The 18,239-nt window shown below is 47.2% G+C and overlaps 1 protein-coding gene across 1 annotated transcript in view; it reads left to right on the top strand.

Annotated features, from left to right (window-relative positions):
* Nucleotides 1-18,239, top strand: part of LOC135178067 (transmembrane protease serine 11E-like) — a 42,402-nt gene continuing 24,163 nt past the window's right edge. Inside the window, exons 1-3 of the mRNA XM_064148562.1 lie at nucleotides 1-169; nucleotides 9,203-9,324; nucleotides 10,027-10,145. Coding sequence (XP_064004632.1) covers nucleotides 6-169; nucleotides 9,203-9,324; nucleotides 10,027-10,145 — 405 coding nt within the window. The 5' untranslated portion in view covers nucleotides 1-5. The remainder of the gene's footprint in view (nucleotides 170-9,202; nucleotides 9,325-10,026; nucleotides 10,146-18,239) is intronic.

Below are 18,239 nucleotides of genomic sequence, written 5' to 3'. Positions count from 1 at the left end.
CTTCAATGAAGGATCTTCATTCAACACCTTTCCCTTCCCATCACACCAGTCAATGCGACTCCTGCGTTTTCCAGCCGCACTCGCTACGTAGCCCGGACTTCAGTCGAGCCTTGGTTGGTGGTCAGAAGGGCTACCAGACCTACCGGGACCTGCCATGGGACCTTCAAAAGTAGGTGACGTGTCTTAACTCGGCACTGGTTTGGAGATGCAGTGGGTGTAAAGGCTACTGCCTGTGGGACAGCTTTAGGACTTCAAGGACATCTATAGCCTCTGAAGAGGAGTTTGTCTGTTTCCTTGCCTGACCTTGGACCTTGCTGCTCTCTTTGCTCCTCTCATCCTTTTAGATCTAGGGCACAGCATGGTCCTGTCTAGAATGTGCAGCCTGAAAAGGGGAAAGCTGAAGAGTAAGCTTCAAGCTGAAAGGATTTGGATGTTGTGGTTGGGAAGGAAAGAACATCACATGGCTGAAGTGAGAAATGCAGAGGGCAATCATTTCCTAGCATGGCCAGCAGCACAAACATTTGCCTTCTCTTTAGAGAGAGATTGAGGTGGGTTAGATGGACACCTTCCTTTGGCATGATTGTCCTGTCCTGCCCTAACAAGATTTTATTGCTCAGTGCAGAATCTGGGAAATTATTGTGTCAAAATCCAGTGTTAATAACATGATTTGGGGAAAACATGCTCAGGTTTGGTTACAGTATTATTTCCCTCAGAGCCTGTAAAAAGTCCAGTTAAACTGGTGATGGCAGCACAACTCTCAACAAGCTACATTGTGCTGAAGCATTTTGTCAGAGAAGCTGGATCTTCTCAGTTTTTCTTTGCTGTAGCAATATTTAAGACAGTGCTGGAAAATTCAGAGCATTTTTACAGAACCAATTCTCCCAGCTGTGAGACTGCTGTGCTTACCTGGGTCAGAGCAGGGACCTGGTCATAAATATCCAGTGAGTCTCCTGGAATTTCTCATTTCTGTTGAACACTCTGGCTTCTGCTTCCATGTGGCAACAGGACATGTTCAGTCTTCCTCAAGTTTGGTTCTGATTGTTGCCTCAGTAATTGACAAAGATTGAAAATATAACCTCAGAAACAAGAATCCAAAGGTATCTGGAATTATTGGGGGAGGTTTAATGTAGATGATTTGGTGGGGTGGATGTATGTGGAGGGGATTGCTAGAGACTACAACATTAACCTGCTCTCTGGTACTGCTTTGGGTGAATGGCTTGGGCAGTAATTGCAGGACTCAGTATTTCTAACAATTGGAAGGGTTAATTATTTCTGGACATACTGAAGTAGAAACATGGATCCTGGACAGACAAAATTTGTTCTTCGTGCCAACTTCAGTGCTTTTCTGCTTTTGCAAGGACAGTAGAGAAGGGCAGCAGAACTGGTGAAGGGTCTGTGGAAACAGGTCTGGTGAGGAGCAGTTGAGAGAACCGGGGATGTTTGGTCTGGGGAAGAAGAAGCTGAGGGGAGACCTCATGGCTCTCTACAACTCCCTGAAAGGAAATTGCAGTGAGGTGGGGATGGGCCTCCTCTCCCCTAGTATCAGGTGATAGAAGGAGAGGAAATGGCCTGGAACTGTGCCAGGGGAGGTTTATCTTAGAGATTAGGAACAATTTCTTTGCCGCAGGAGTGGTCAGGGATTGGAGCAGGCTGCCCAGGGAGTCACCATCCCTGGAGGTGTTCAAGAAACCGGTGGCTATGGCATTTTTGAATGTGGTTTAATGGCCATGGTGGTGTTAGGTTGCTGATTGGACTCACTAATCCTAGAGTTCCTTTCCAGCTGAAACAATCTATGGTTCTATAGCGTTTCAGTCCGTACTGACTTTATCAGAAGACTGAGTTCAGCTTTTAGTCCCTAGTGCCTTGTTGAATATCCATGCCCTAAAAGCTCTGCTGCTTTAGCTGGCAGGTGAAGGAGAAGACACATGGGCTGTGCACACCAGCTGGTGTGTGCCACACACAGAGGACACCAAGTGAGAGTCCTCTCGTGGGCAGAGTGGGAAAGCCATTCCCTGTTCTGCTTAGATGTATAGGCAGTTGCCAAGTCTCGTTGATAACAACAGGGGTGTAAATAATTTTAATCATAGTGTACTAGGGGGTAGTTAAAGAACTTGTGTCCAGTTTGGTTGCTTCCTAGGTAGGAGAAGACTTAGTTGTGTAGGTAGTTGGTTAGACTGTTGTAAAATCTGTGGGATGATAGAGGTTTTGTGTTGGTTAATTGAGTATTTACACATCTGGCCAGGAATGGAGGCTGCCTGCTCTGAATCAAAGCCCCTGTGTAGCCTGTGAAATGTCCAGAGTTCTTTGCTGGGCAGGGGCATAGACCTGAGTGTGGAGCTGGAAGCCTTACTGCTTGAGTTCATTGTGCTGTGCCTTGGGGTATTGTAGGGGTGTTGCTTCAGCTTTAGCTTTATCCGGTTCCAAGATGCCTCTTCTCACATTTCAAGCTAAGCCGGAGCATGTGCTCCGTAACTATCCTTCAGGAAGCAAAGCTGCTAAGGGAGACTGGGTGGAGTAGATACCCTTGCTGTTATAGTCCCTCCTCTGTTGTGCTGTGTCCTGCGGTCTGGGAAGCAGTGTCCTGCCTGCAACTTCCTCCTGAAGCCCTCGTACCCCGGCAGGGTGAGGTACAGAGAGGCTGCTGCAGTATGTGGTAGTCTACAAGTAGGTGGAAATGCAGTGCCACTTGCACCAGTTTGTCATGCAGGAGCTGGGCAAAATGAGTGTAAATTACAGAGTGCCGAGGTGTAACAGGAAATGGATACCAGCCCTGCTGCAGGGACACTCATGTCCCATTGGCATCAGTGGGAGTTAACCTTGATTATTGCAGCAGGCAGCTGCGGTTCCTGCATGGTACCAAAGAGAAACATTATACTCTCTGTTCCAGAGAAGATCCAGGTACCAGGAAATCACAGTGAAGTGCTTTGGGCTCTGCTGCACTCCACACTTGATTGAACTGGTGTGGAATTGGTACCGTTAGTGTTCCCTTGCCATTTTACACAGGAAAACCAGAATGAGAAAGGAAGTTCTCCTGAGCCTTGATATCCTGTCATCATAAGTGAGCAAGCTCCAGTGGACACCCAGCAGCTTTTGGGGCCTCTGCTGGTTCCTCTTACAGAGTGTTGTGGAAGTGCCTCATGCTATGAACTTTTGCAGAGAGTTTTATGATTGGGCATTTTGGGTCAGCAGGTAGCTGCTAAGGTCAAGTCATTCCGTGTCGATCGCATGGTCCTTCCTGTCTGTATTCCAGGTTGCAGAGGGATCCTAGTTGTGAATGAAGTCAAACAGACACACAGCTTGGGATTGCTTAACTGTCACACTTCTGATACAAGATGATCAAAAAAGCTTGATGTGGTCTGTGACCTCACTGTTCCTCTTGGAGTGAGGGTCCAAAACTGAACCCAGAATTCAAGATGCAGCCTCACAGAAGAGCTGCTCTGTTGTGTCAGACTTACAGAACTCCTCAGGAGAGGTTTGAGTAGGGTTGGTGTGAGTGGAGTTGGTTTCCAGTGACATTTCTCATTAACAGCAAAGAGTTTCTGTCACAGGACAGAATGATCTCTGTCCTGTGAGCATACTGCCCTGTGTTCATATCTTGCAGGGACTAAGGCTGAGACAGAGCATTTTCTCTTCTTTCCTTTCTCTCATACCACCTCAATAAGAAAGAAGCACCATCTGTTCTAAACCTGGAGAATATGGGTCTGTCTAAACATGCCTCTCTTACAGGACCAAAAGCAGTAGATATTTAGCAGCCTAGGAGAGATCATCTCTAGGTGACTGGTTTGGGTTTGGCTGTTGGGCTGTCCTGTCAGCACCTTTCTTGATCAGACACTGCCAGTGCCTGCATGCCAGAGCAGAGCCTGTCTTCTCTTTCCTGGTCATGCTGACTTAGCTAGACACTGTCTCTCAAGTGAAGCTCACTGCAGGTAGTGGAGAGCTTCCTGGCAGTATCAGAGTGCTTTCTGTCCTGCCAAGGAACACCTCTAAAGTGGGTGATTTGACTCATAGAAGGCAGATTTAATTCTGCATATTTTCAAGAAGTGAATCTAATGGGGACCCTGGGGGGCCTGGAAGTGGGAAGAGGGGCTGAAGCATGTCAAGAGAAGAGCAGGGAAGCTGGTGAAGGGTCTGGAGAACATGTCTGGTGAGGATCAGCTGAGGGAACTGGGTGTGTTTAGCCTGGAGAAAAGGAGGCTGAGGGGAGACCACATTGCTCTCTCTGACATCCTGAAAAGAGGTTGGAATGAGGTGGGGATGGTCTCTTCTCCCTTAGAACAAGTGATAGGAGGAAAGGAAATGGCCTCAAATTGCACCAGGGGAAGCTTAGGTTGGATATGAGAAGAAACTTCTTGACCTAAAGGGTTCTCACAGACCGGAACCAGCATCCCACGGCGATGGGGGAATCCCCATCCCTGGAGGTGTTTCCAAGAGGCAGAGATGTGGTGCTGAGGGCCATGGTTTAGCACCAGCTTTGGCAGCATTAGACAATGGTTAGACTGGATGCACTTAAAGGACTTTTCTCAGCAAAACCATGTTGTGATTCTGAATTCCAGTGGGTACAAGACTCTGATATTTGTTTTGTCAGCTAATGGTTGCAGGCTGTCCTGAGGCAGGTGCATGCATGATATATTTAATGTGGTGTTTATCACAGGGTTATTGAATTTTTTAAATAAGAAAAATTAGGTTATCAGGTAAGATTTTGATTTTCCTTTGAGCCTGAGTTCCCCACCCCATACTCCTCTTGCCCAAAGTCACCAGACATAATTAGCTATAATTAACTATGTCCTTCTCATGGCTGCCTTGTAAGATGCATAGAGGGGAGGGATTCCTTTGGCTCTGAGTTTATTGGTGTGAGCTTACTGAGGAAAGGATTTCTGGGAGGCTTCTTTGTATTCAGAATGGGAGGAACCCAAGTAGGGAATACAGAGCTCCAAATCACCACCACTTACGACATGACTTGGGCTATTTCTAGGAAAATGCCTGCTGAAAAAGCCACACCAGTGTTAGGAATGATGGGGAGGCAGAGAGGACAAACAAGGCAAATTGGTATGTCAGTGTGGGCAGTTATGCTTCAGTTTTTGTGGCTTGGCAACAAATATTTCACCACTCTTCCTAATCAGACAAATCTTAGTCTGGGATTTGGCAGTCTTCTGCTGAGAGGCAAAATCCAGTCTCTGACTGCAGTGTAATTAATATTTCTGTGTGGGCATGGCTGCCTGGGACAGAGCAGAGGGAAGGACTGTGCAGGCTGCAGGCAGAAGGGACCCTGACAGAAGACCCACGCAGGGCAAAGGGAGGCTTTCATCTGGTATTTGGTACAGGCTTACAATCTCCATTTCTTCTCTGGAGGATTTCTGTGACCACCTCAGCTGGAGTGCTTTGAATCCTGCTGTGGATTTCTTGGTTACCCTCCCTGTTCACTCTTCCTTGAGCTGATGGTTCCCAAAGTGCTGGCATGGAGTGCCTGATGCTTGATCTGAGAAAATGAACTCCTGCTGCTGAGCTTTTAGCATCTCTCTGCAGAGTATTCCAGCTCAGGTGGGTCATCTTGTGGATGGAAGTTGTTTCAGTTCTGTGATGGTAACTTCTCTGTGTATTGAATTCCTGCAAGTGCCGTCTGACTTCTCAGAATGTCAGGTGAAATAATGGATCTTTGAGGGACATCAGGAGACCGTCTACAGAAGCCACAGAGCTCAAAGTTAACGGGAAGGGAAGAGTATCAGCCCAGCAACCTTTGTGGTGTTGTCTCCTAGGTTATCTTTGAAAACTTGGATGTGAAATCCTCCTGGAGTACTGAGTCTGCAGCCGTACACAACTGGGGGAGTATCCAGATGGTGCAGCCTAACTGAGGACATTGTACTAAAAAATACCTCTTGCTTTTAAAAGAAAAGTTTCTAAAACTAATCAGGAGTGGAAAGTGAACCTTCACAGTTGCTGTTACTTAAAAGGAAGGGGGAGCCTTTATTCAGAAAGAAGACATCCCAGGTTCCAAAACAGCCCTCCCTCAGTTAAGTGACTTCCTAAGATGTATTTGTCCAACAGCTTCTTGTCTGAGGAAATGCAGCTCAGAAGCTGATGCCCAGTCCCCTCTGCACCTCTTTGCAATGAAACCTTCAAACAGGTTTCATGAATGTAGTGAAAGCCAGGTGTCTGAGTGCAATTACACCTGTGAGTAAGTGCTGTGGGCTGGGGGTTCTCTTTGTTAAATGCTAACAGGGAACTTGGAAGGGAGGAAATAGAGTAAGAATCATGAAAATTGTTACCTTGTATATGGAAAAATGCTGAAAGGGTTTCAAATGTCCAGCATCTGCTAGGTAACTTTGCCCATCCACCTTAGCCTGCACATCTCTTTCACTGGTAGGACAGGCACTCATTTCATCACTGCACTGCAGAGATGGCACTCAGCCTTCCAAATGGGCTTCTCAAACCCAGCATTTGGGTTTGGAGCTGTGCCAGGATCATTAGAGCTGAAAGACCTTCTAAGTGGTTTTCCTCCCATATGGTTTAATGAGAGCATCTACAAGAATGAATGCGAGGGAGTTGTGTCAAGTCAAATGCCTTTGATTGTTCATTTTGTGGCCTGTTCTTGTAGCTTTGCCTGTCTCCAAACATCGCAGACACATCTGTGAAGCATGTAAGATGTGCCAAAGACTGCTGGGGTGGTGGGGAAAAATAAGCCAACAAACCCACAGGACAAATTAAAGGTGAACTCACCACTCACTTCATGGTTTCCTCTAAGAGCTGCTGTTTGGGGCTTACGGGACACCTGGAGAGGGATTCGAAGTGACAGTATGAGGGACAATGGCTTCCAACTGGAAGGAGCTTGACTGAGGTCAGACATTAAGATGACATTTTTGCCCAGGATGGATGTGAGGCACTGGAACAGGTGGCCCAGAGATATTGTGGAAGCTCCAAGCCTGGAAGAGTTCAAAGCCAGACTGGATGAGGCCATGAACATAGGAGGAGATGTCCCTGCCCATGGCTGGGGTTGGAACTGGATGATTTTTTTAAAGTCACTTCTGATGCAAACTATTCCAGATTCTGTGATGTAGAGATATTGTTCTTAATGAGGTAGAGTCCTAGTTATTTATACCTACATAGGTTTAATTTTTCTAGTTAAAGTTTTAAGGCAACTTCATGCAGAACTCTCAGAAATTGGGAGCTGCTGATCTCCAACACTTAACAGGACAGTCAAATTTCTATCTTTTATTTTCCTGCTGTACATTCACAGATGCATTTGGAAACAAACCAGATGAGATAAGAGGTTAATTAATAGCAGCTTCGGAGGACAGCAGGAGTGAAGGAACCTCTAGTTAAGAGTTCCAGGACAAGCCAGAACAGATACAAGTGTCAAAGCAGTGTTCCTATTTTCACTCAAGCAAATGTCACAATATTTAGCCTGGATTCTCTGAGCTGCAGTAATACTGTTGTAATTGTAAGACTTTATGATGACCTGAGAGGTCTTTTACAAGCAGAACAATTCAGTGATTTTAGAATGAAATACCAGAACCTGCTCCAATATTTAATAGACTGCAGGGATCCTCTCTTGAGGGCATCCCAGTGTGTTCCCACATTTGTGGGAACAATTGCAAGTGACCGTTGGTACTTTGCCTGAGCAAGGCTGTACTTTAACCCTGAGGCATGAGTGTTTGCATGAGGGAGGTAGCATGAAGGACTCTGCCAACAGTCATAGAATCACAGAATGCTAGGGATTGGAAGGGACTTCTAGAGATCATCTAGTCCAACCACCCTGCCAGAGCAGGATCACCCAGGGCAGATCACACAGGAACACACTGACTTCAGAGAAGAACACTCCAGAAGTCTTCTGGGCAGCCTGCTGCAGGGCTCCAGCACCCTCACATTAAAGAAGTTTCCCCTTATGTTGAGGTGGAACTTCCTGGGTTGCCGTTTATGGCCGTTGCTGGGCACCACTGAAAAGAACCTGGCCTCTGCCTCTTGACACCCACCCCTCAGATATTTGTAGAAATTGATAAGATCTCCTCTCAACCTTCCCCAGGCTAAATAGCCTCAGGTCTCTCAGCCTTTTCTCATCAAGCAGATGTTCCAGTCCCTTCAGCATCCTCATAGCCTCTGTTGGTTGTCTCCTGTTCTGTATGTTGTAATGGCTGAAAACAGAAACAGGACTGTGAGTATCTTCAGATGTTTTTTGAGTTTATAGCTAAAGGCAGAATTTGCTGCCAGTAGCTTTTTTTGGGCAGTGTTTTGTCTGACTACTGACTGTTGGATTTCCTTGGCTTCATTTGGACCAGCACCTGTGTAATTAAAAGCATGGCAGAGAGAAGCATCCAAAGAGGCTTCCTGCCCATGTTCCCTGGTCCTTGCTTTCCCTTGTCGTTCTATCACTGCAGCAGATACTGCTGGAAGCAGCCAGTGTGTGGCCTTTGCTTTTCAGTTTAGTCTGAGTAAAGAAGGAAGCAGAGGCTGGCCCTCTGAGGTTTCTTTCTGCTTTTTGTCCATCTCTACTGTTAGAGCTGAAATGGACTGAGCTGCCTGGAGAATGTGTAGGTACAGAGCGCACGAAACATGGGAGGCTCTTTACCTGTGTTACTGCACATAGCAGTCTGGGGAACCAAGGCAGCAGTGTGTCTGGTAGCTGATTTGTTCAGCTCTCTGAAAACTGCCTACATTGCTGTGTGAAAAGTTACCAGCTTGGAAAAAAAATATTCCAGTTGAGAGTCACATAGACCTAAACAGAATTGTTTTGGTTGGAAAAGACCTCTAAGATAGAGTCCTGCCATCGACCGAACACTACCGTGGCCATTAAACCATGTTCTGAAGTACCATGTCCCCAAAAGAAAGTGCTTAGTGGGCCTCCTATTTAATTTGGCCCTAATAATAACTCATAACCTGAAACTCTGTGTTCCACGATTTCTAGCATATCCTAACATCTGTGTCATAGTATCATGGAGTGGTTTTGGTTGGCAAACCCCTCTAGGCTCATCGAGTCCATTCATTCTCTAACTCTGTACCAAGGCTGGTGCTAAACTATGGCCTTCAGCACCACATCCCTGCTTCTTCTCAAAACAGTCTGGTTTAATTTTCAAGGCTGAGAAGTCAATTAATAATGTTGGGAAGAATCATCTGATGCTGAGGGAGAAATTTTTGGGTTAATTTTTGGGTATTTTATATCAAAAAGGATCTTTTCTTAATCTTCTCCTTTTCTTCTGCTTATTTCCCTCAGAATTCACCAGCCAGCCATCAAAATAAGACAGCTTGAGCCCTGGAAAATTGCTTTAATAGTTCTTGGAATAGCCCTGGCAGCAGCTATCACCATTGGGCTCCTGGTTTATTTTCTGTCATATGGTAAGTTGCATACCCCATAGCACTGTGCTGTGTTTAGGGCATTTCCTTTGTGCTTGCTGTGCCACACAGTACTGCCAGTTTGCATCTCATTGTGCTGCCTGAGGCTTGTTTGGGGAAAGCCCACCAACCATCTTCTCTAGAGCTCTCATTCCTTCCTGTGCCTTTGGGCACTTCCTGCTGTGTAAGGTGGTTTAGGGATGTGGTTTCTGGTGGCTCTGACTTGCTTTCACTCCTTTCACATCTTCTCCATGATCTGCTTCTGGGTTGAGGTCAACACAGAAGTCTGTTGGCTGCCCTTATGCCAGAGATAAGTAGAGACTTCCACTTATCTCTATCTGTGGTGATTCTCTGGTCCCTTGCCCTGGTCACCAGCAGTTGTATGCTGGGGCTTGGCACAGAGTGGGCATACAGGCCAGGAGGGAGGGTAGGTGACCAGCATGGTGCAGGTTGTGGTCCCCTATGATCTCAAAGTATTGCTGGTTGGCCACAAACCCGACTGCTGGGGAAACAGGGATTTTTTTGGTCACTTACTAGGCTTGGGTTACCTAACTCAATTGAGTTCTGCTTCCTGGGCTCCTGGCTTTTGGAAGCTGTGTTTGCATGGGTTGCGTGCAGATGAGGGCTGTCTGGATGTCAGGTCTGTCTCTCCAGTTTGTTCACCCTGGTGCTTTGAGCATTGCCTGTGCCTCTCTTCCCTTGCAGATCAGAAGCTGTTCTATTACAGCAGCAGTGTGAAAATCACCAACATCCACTACCATAATGAATTGTCCAGACAGTCCTCAGGAAGGTTTAGAGACCTAAGTGAGAGGCTTGAGAGACTGGTAAGTGTGGACCCTTCTGCCTTTCCATGGTTAAGGACTGTGTGTGGATACAAGAATCATTACTGTGAACAGCATGCTCTCAGACCACAGGGCTAGTGTGCCCTGAGGCCCCATGGCTAGCAGACTTGGGAAATGGGCAACATGAGAGTCATGAGCACACCTGGCACACCAGACACTTGGCAGCTTGCTTCTTCTAGCATGCCACCTCCTTTGTTCCTGCAGTGGTGAAATGGATATTGCCAGCAACCTCAGCTGCCCCCTGCACCACTAACCGCTTGTGTGTGTTTTTCCCTGGCACTGGGACTTGTGCCCCATTGTCCCCAAGGCAAGCATGTTCTTGTAGCCTCTCCTTCATGGGGTGGGGAGCTCTGCCTGTCAGGATGTTGCTATGTGTTAGGAAAGCAATGGACAAGCCCTTTTCCTGCACCTTTGGGATCATTTGTTGGGAAACCTTCTTACAAATAGCAGAGGCTGCCAAGTGGCTCTCAGTCATAGAGCTGATATGGAAATAAACAGACCCATTGCAATTTCCTTTCTCGATTTCTCTTTGAAACACTTCCCCACAGATGATAATCACAGAGATCTGCTCTTTGCAGCACTAAGCATGTGGCTCTGCTTGTGTCTTGTCCTTTCATTCATCAGGGGCCAATGCCTGTCTCTTGCCTCCTGTTTAGCAACCCAGAACTCAGTTAGCAGGACTATCAATGCTTTTGTTCTCCACTCTCATTTCATTTTTGGGCCGTGCCACTTGTCTACAACAAAAAGTGAGCTGGGATGAACATCATTCTGGAGAAGTAGGGCACTATGCAGAGATCTGGCAGTGCCAGCATCTCTTCCTGGCCCCACTGCTGAGGGCTTCTCAGTCAAGTGGTCCTCTTTTCGTGACTTGTTTGTTTTCTGTCCTCTTTTGCCTACCAAAGACCATTCCACATTATCCAAGGTCTGATCCTCTGCTCCTAGTGTGTGTCTGTATGTATGCAGTCTTGCATAAGCTGCACTTCCTGAGGTGCTTCCACTTCGCAGCTGTTACCTAACAACTGCAGGCTTTTAACCTTGTGATATAGGACCTTGGAGAGGGAATGCTCTCCCTGGCTGTGAAGTCACTGTGCATTGCTCAGGCAGAAGGAAAGCCAGGGCTGGGGAGTAGTCTGAGGAGTAACGTTGCATTGAATAGAGTTTTGTATTACTGCATACCTTCCTGCCACTCCATTCCCTCTTGGTTTGTGTCTCCTTTGACACAGAAATATTTCTTCAGCTGACAAGTTCAGCCAGATGCTGGCCAATGCAGTCAGATTTCCTATGAACTATTGGCTGTTAATTTAGATGCTTGAGTGGAAGCCAATGTCTCGTCTCTGGGTGTTGAGCACTTGTGACAGCAGTGACAGTGAATACCAGTTCTGGGTGAGCAGTGAGAGCCATCATTTTCCAGCATGTTAATTTGACCTGATAAGTAACACCACAACAAGCACAGAGCTGTGCTGCCTTCCTTTCATTCCTGGGACTTCTCATAAGAGCTCTTTCCTTCAGCCTTCAACTCCTCTGCCTACCTCTCTCAAATCTGGTGCCTTCTTTGCTGTCATTGTAAGTCAGCTGGTACAAACTGTCTGTGCTACAAACACTGGCTTTTTGTGGGTTTGACTCCAAGGCAACCTAGTATGAAAAATGATGCCTTAAGAAAATGTAAGGACAGATTGAGAGAGGTAGGGTTATTCAGCCTGGAGAAGAGAAGACTCCAGGAGGATCTTAGAGCTGCTTGCCATTACCTGAAGAGATCCTACAGGAAGGCTGCAGAGGGACAACTTCTAAGGGTGTCTAGAGACAGGACAAGGGGGAATGGTTTGAAGCTGAGGGAGAGCAGGGTTAGACTGGATCTGAGGAAGAAGTTCTTCAGTATTAGGGTAGTGAGACTCTGGAACAGGCTGTCCAGGGAGGTTGTGGATGCCTCCTCCCTGGAGGTGTTCAAAGCCAGGCTGGATGAGGCCTTGAGCAGCCAAGTCTAATTGAGAGATGCCCCTGTCCACGTCAAGGAGGTTGGAGTAGATGATCTCTGAGGTCCCTTCCAACCTAAACAATTCTTTGGTTCTATTCTATCTAACACAGATGTATGTGACTGAATTGTCCAAAAGCTTGTTTAAGGTGATCTGTATGTAAGCACTAACAGTGTGAGCCTTGTAAGTCTGACTGTCTAAAGCAAAACTTGTAGGGATGACAATCAAAGCAATCTTTCCAGAGGCAGAAATAACCCTCTTGGCTTCTTGGCAGACAGGTGCCTTAGAACATCTGCATGTTTCAGGCTGCATTAAAAGCAGCTTGGCCAGCAGTCTGAGAGTGGTGATGCTGATGCTCTGCTCTGGAGAGACCTCACCTGAAGTGCTGTGTGCAGCTCTGGGCACCCAACGGAAGGAGGGTGTGGACCTGTCGGAGCAGGACCAGAGCAGGCCACAAAGATGAGAACCTCTCCTATGAGGATGGGCTGAGACAGTTGAGGCTTTTTAGACTGGAGAACAGAAGGTTCCAGGGGCACCTTAGGGCTGCATTTGAGTATCTGAAAGAGACCTACAGGAAGGCTGAGGAGGGACTTTTTACAAGAGCCTGTAGTGATCGAAGGGGCAATGGTTTGAAACTGGAGCAGGGGAGATTGTGCTTGGACATCAGGAGGAAGTTCTGCACAATGAGTGTGGTGGGATACTGGAACAGGCTGTCCAGGGATAATGTTGAGGCCCCATCCCTGGAGACATTCACAGTTCAACTTGATGGGGACCTTGGGCATCCTGCTCTAGTTGGAGATGACCCCATTGAATGCAGGGGAGTTGCACACAATGACTTTAGAGGATCCCTTTCAACCTGATGCATTCTGTGATTCTGGTTTATTTTCAGGGTTCTCAGACCATCTCTTCATAGAGGAGAAGGAGAACATTATTTTTTTTTTTTTTAATCACATTTCCTCATTTCTCTGGATTTACCAAACCCCTTTTCAGTTTTACCCTGATTAGTGTCAGGGTTTTGGCCCAAGCCTTCTCCCCGTCATAGTAGTAGCGATACCTTCACCTCCTGTTGTGAAACAGTGAGTCAGTGCAGATAAATGCAGCATCTTTCACAACTCCTGGTGCAAAGTGAACAGAAGTGAATCACCTCTGATAATCAAAAGCATACAAATTACCTGAGTAGCTGCAGCTGCTTGCCAAGTGCTCCCTTCTCAGATCCATCCCATTGAAGCCTTCACTTTGTTCCCAGAGCACCCCTGAAAGGACCTTTTTTCAGAGCTGATGCTTCCCCAGAAAGATGGTTTTGGTCCTGTAGAGAAGCTCTCCCGTGGGATTGACAGCAAGTGTCTTGATGTTTGCTTTGGTTTCCAGAGTAAGATAGTAACACTCCTTGTGAACGACATTCCCAACTCTCTTATCTCATTGAAGGTGGGAGGGAATGCATCGAGATCATGCCAGAGAGCTGATGAAGCTGGTGCACCAGTCAACATCTCAGGGCTGACTGGAAAGTCTGGAAAATGTCTTTTGGGGTGGAGCTGGGAGGACTGAGGAACACATGATGAAAGGTCTCTGCTCCTTGCCTGGCTTCCTGCAAGTGGCTGTGAGGGTTCACTTTGGATTCTCTTGAAAAAGCAGCCCTGACTGAATGCCATTATGGAAAGAGATGTTCCAGCTCACCAGAGCCTCTTGGTTTTTCTAGTTTTCTAGCTGGACCAGTGGTTCTCCCCTTGATAAGCTAAGAGATACTGTGCCAGACCATCCCTCTGCACTGGGTAAAAAGGGCATGGTCACAATATTGATGGCTCCTTCCCTGAAGAGCCTCTGTTTTATAGTGGCTTCACTCAGTGCCTGGTCTGTGGGTTTTTATTTTCCTTCTCCAACAAAAGGTCTGAATTTGTTTGTGTTTCCCAGGAGTGCCTTGGGGGCCCTAAGTACCCTCTGACTGAGAGCTTCTTACGGGAGATTTCCAAGACCCTGCTGTAAGCTTTGCCTGTTTGGCTCCTCTGGCACACTAAAGTGTGGAGGAAGCTGAAACAGTTCTAGGTAGACCTAGGTGACTCAAATGATCCCAGTTGCCTACTTTGGACAGCAGCACTAACTGGCCTGTGTGCAGGGAGCAGTGTTGAGCAGCTTGATGTCCGGTGTGGAAGTCCTCTTTGGACACAAGGGAAGGAGCTGTGGTTTTCAGGAGAGCTTGAAATGAGTACCTCATCAAGCCATCCTCATGAGAGTTCTCAGCTGAAGGCTGGTAGAAGCCAAGCTCTGAGACAGTAGTGGATACCAAGCAGCCACAGCCAAAACCCCTTCAGTCTGTGGCTGGCTGCTCAACAGAAATGGACACCAGCCTTGGCTTGCAAACCTACCTGCCTGCTCTTTTTATCATTACAGGAACTATCTGTCTTCTAGACGTTGTGGGCTTTACCCTCTTCAAGCACAGCCTATCCCACCTTTTTCTTTTCCCAGGCTCCTGGTATTTCCCTGCCTTTTTCTCTGGCTACAGCTGTTCTAGTGCTGCTATTGGGCTGCTTCTCCCTGTCCTAGTCACGTGGACTCTCACATTAGACTCCGTACCCTCCCTGCCCCTGTGCTCTGCTCATGATGCCCCACTCTCTTCTGCTCCTGTGTGTTGGTAAGCCAGGCTGTGGGATGGATGGATGAATGGATGCTCCTCAGCTGTGAGAGCACCATGACTCTCTCCTTGGCTGGGGGAAAAGTGAGGTGTTTGTTTTCTCTCCTTGAATGCCTCAAGCGATGGAATAGACTGACATAAATTTCCTTGGTTGTCTTATCATCCACAGGGTGTCTGGGCTCCTGTCTGTCATTCCACCACCTGAAACCAACCCAGAACTAACTGGCTGCATCTGGGCTGAGTGGTTGGGGATCATACTAAGAGGGTATTGGGATGCTTCCTATCCCAGTGCTTCTGTTGGGAGTCAGGGAATTTTGTCACATAAGTCCTGCCTGAGGGCTCAGTGTTGGGTGTCAGGACATGTCTTTTAGAAGCAGACAGCTTGCCCCAGTAACTTCCAGAGACAAGAGAATCTTTTGTATCCTTAAGTACAGATGCTGGGGAAAGTCTAATGAGCACAGCTCTTGGAGTTTGTCCTTGCTGACAGAAGTGAATTAGTGGGTTTAATTTAGAAGTCCTGTCTCTACTGGCTGTTGCTGAGACATTTGTAACACCACAACAAAACGCTGCAGAGTGCTTCTGAAGGCTCTTGGCTGGATGAAGGACTCACTGATGAGTTCCTGTGCTGGAGCTGGTAGGCAAAGTGGCAGTTTGCTCCCTTGGGAGGTGATGATTTTGTTACCACATTTTTCTCACGATGAAGCAGAAGAAACAGGGGCAGGCAGGTGCCATGCACCTCCCTTCTTCAAACTGTGGGCTGCTAAAGGTGACAAGATCCCAAGGACTCTCAAGTGCAGCATTTGGTACTCAATAGCTTTCTGCAGCTCTGCACCACCTCTGCTGCTTATGGCTCACAAACAAGCAGAACTTGTTTGGGTCTTCCTCTGGGCTCCCACTGTGAAGGACAGCAGTGGGGTGCTGTGGGAGCTCATTTTGTCCTCTGTGTCCTTTTTGGTGAAGATTCTCAGCTGCTTCGACACAATTCAGTTACAACCAAAGTACACTGCAGTTTCCCAGCCCCCAGTCACTAATGTCTCCTCTGTGCAGGCAGGGAACTGAGCTGGAGAGAGCTGAGAGATCAAATACATACACTTCAGCACCTCAGAAGAGATTCTGAGACAGGAAGACATTTTTCAAGTGCCTGTGGGTAATCAGGAAAGGACCTGCAGAGTTCCTTTGGCAGAATCAGGTTTTATTCACCCTCACCATTAGTACTTTGTTGCTTTGTGTTGGTTCTCTCTTAACTCCATGGCAAGCAGAGCTTTAACACCTTGTTTACTGCATGGGTAAGCTTTCAACAGGATGCTTGTAACTGAAAGACTGCTTTACAACCAATGATAAGCTTCAGTCATCCAGAGATCAGGAATTATCTTGTGCAGTTGAAATTCTGAATGGCTTCTTGCTGCATCTGCAGCTGGAAGTACTGGCTGGGGTTTCCACTTAAACTGAACTCGAAGGAAGTCTAGCTGAAGAGACTGGCAGCAGTGAGTGAAGTGAGATGAAATGTGTGTATCTGGGAGAGAGAGGGAGATGAAGCACCAGTCACTGCAGAGCCAAGAGCTGGCTGCAAGCTGGCTAAAGCTGTGTGTGGTTTGTCACACCAGCTATGCTGGTGTTCAGGTAAAGCTCAGAAGAATGGGGCTTGCTAGATCAGTGCCTCTATGGTCCTTGGGAGGTGGATTCGACAGGGAGCAGATCCCCAAAGCAGCAGGTGTTGAAACCCTCCTAAAGCTCTGAGTGACGAGCCTGTGAGGATTGACTTAGAGGAGGTAACTGGATGTGCCTCAAGAAGAGGGAGGGTGCTGAAGTTAAAGGAGTCTTACATGGCTGTCTTTTGTTAGAGCAAATTAAATGTACGAATGTCACAGACTGCATCAGGTTGGAAGGCACCCTCCAAGGTCACCTTGTCCAGCCCTCCCACAGTCAACAGGGACACCTCCAACTGGAGCAGGCTGCCCAGGGTTCTCATCAAGTTTGACCTTGAATGTCTCCAGGTATGGGGCCTCAACCTCCTCCCCAGACAGCCTGTTCCAGTATTTTGGCAGTCTCGTTGTGTAGAACTTTCTCCTGATGCCTAAACTAAATCTGCCCCCAACCTTACTAACTTGGGCATTTCACAACTTCTGTTTCCAAAGCTGTCTTTTAAGAGCATGGTTCTATTGAGCAGAAAGCAATGGACAGCAGCATGGAGCAATGAGGGTGCCCTCTATGGGTGACTGGGGTTGGAAACAGCAGAAAGCAGCTTTCAGCTTAGAATCATAGAATCAACCAGGTTGGAAGAGACCTCCAAGATCATTCAGTCCAACCTAGCACCAAGCCCTATCCAGTCAACCAGACCATGGCACTAAGTGCCTCATCCAGGCTTTTCTTAAACACCTCCAGGGACAACGACTCCACCACCTCCCTGGGCAGCCCATTCCAATGCCAATCACTCTCTCTGGCAAGAACTTCCTCCTAACCTCCCTTGCTCTGTTTTCAAATCATTGCCCCACATGCACCACAGGCCCTTCTAAACAGTCCCTCCCCAGCCTTCATGTAGGTGCCTTTCACACACCAAAATGCAGCTCTAAGATCTCCCTGGAGCCTTCTCATCTCCAATCTGGACAGCCTCAACTCTCTCAGCCCATCCTCACAGGAGAGGTTCTCCAGTCCTCTGATCATCTTTGTGGCCGCCTCTGGACCTGCTCCACAGGTCCATGCCCCTCCCGTGTTGAAATGTGGCCTGAAAAGTAGAGATGAAATGGTATATTCAGAGAGAAAATAGCTCCCAGAAGGGACCTGCACCTCACTTGTTGTGTTGGGGGTTTTTCCAGATATTCCCACTGCAGTCAAAATAAGTCAACAGCCACTGCCATAGGCAGGCACTGCCTTGTTTTACAACCTGAGGTGCTTTCTTGCTTTAACTTTTGGTTCCAGTTTCCTGTTTGTACAGTAGTACAGTGAACCAAACCAGTGTTGAGGAAAATGCAAAGTACTTTTAAATGCTAGCAGAATGTGGTGCAGAGTAGTGTGCATGGTGCAGAGTAGTGCATGCAGCTCTTGCTCAGTGTTCTTCTTTACATGCATGCTGCTGCTGTAAGATCTCACAGGTATTTCCAGCATGAAATGGTTAGTTATAAAAAAATGTGCCTGGTATACAACTTTTTCTCTGATTTAAGTTGTGATCCTTCAACTTCATTGATTCTTTGACTTATTAATGTAATTTCCTTAACAAATAGGCACACAAACTGATTTTTCTTTTTTGTGGAATTATAGAATTGCTTTGGTTGGAAAAGTCCTTTCAGATCACCCAGTCCAACCATTCTCTAACTCTGCTAAGGCTGGTGATAACCCATGGCCCTCAGCACCACATCTCTGCCTCTTTGAAACATCTCCAGGGCTGGGGATTCAGCCACCTCCTTGGGCAGACTGTGCCAGTCTTTGAGAACCTTTTCAGTCAACAATTTGCTTCTTCTAAACCTCCTCCCGTGCAACCTGAGA

This window comes from Pogoniulus pusillus, chromosome 9 (assembly GCF_015220805.1).
Source record: "Pogoniulus pusillus isolate bPogPus1 chromosome 9, bPogPus1.pri, whole genome shotgun sequence".
Taxonomy (NCBI): domain Eukaryota; kingdom Metazoa; phylum Chordata; class Aves; order Piciformes; family Lybiidae; genus Pogoniulus; species Pogoniulus pusillus.
The sequence above is the reverse complement of the archived record's forward strand: the minus strand, read 5'-3'. Positions and strand labels throughout refer to the sequence as shown.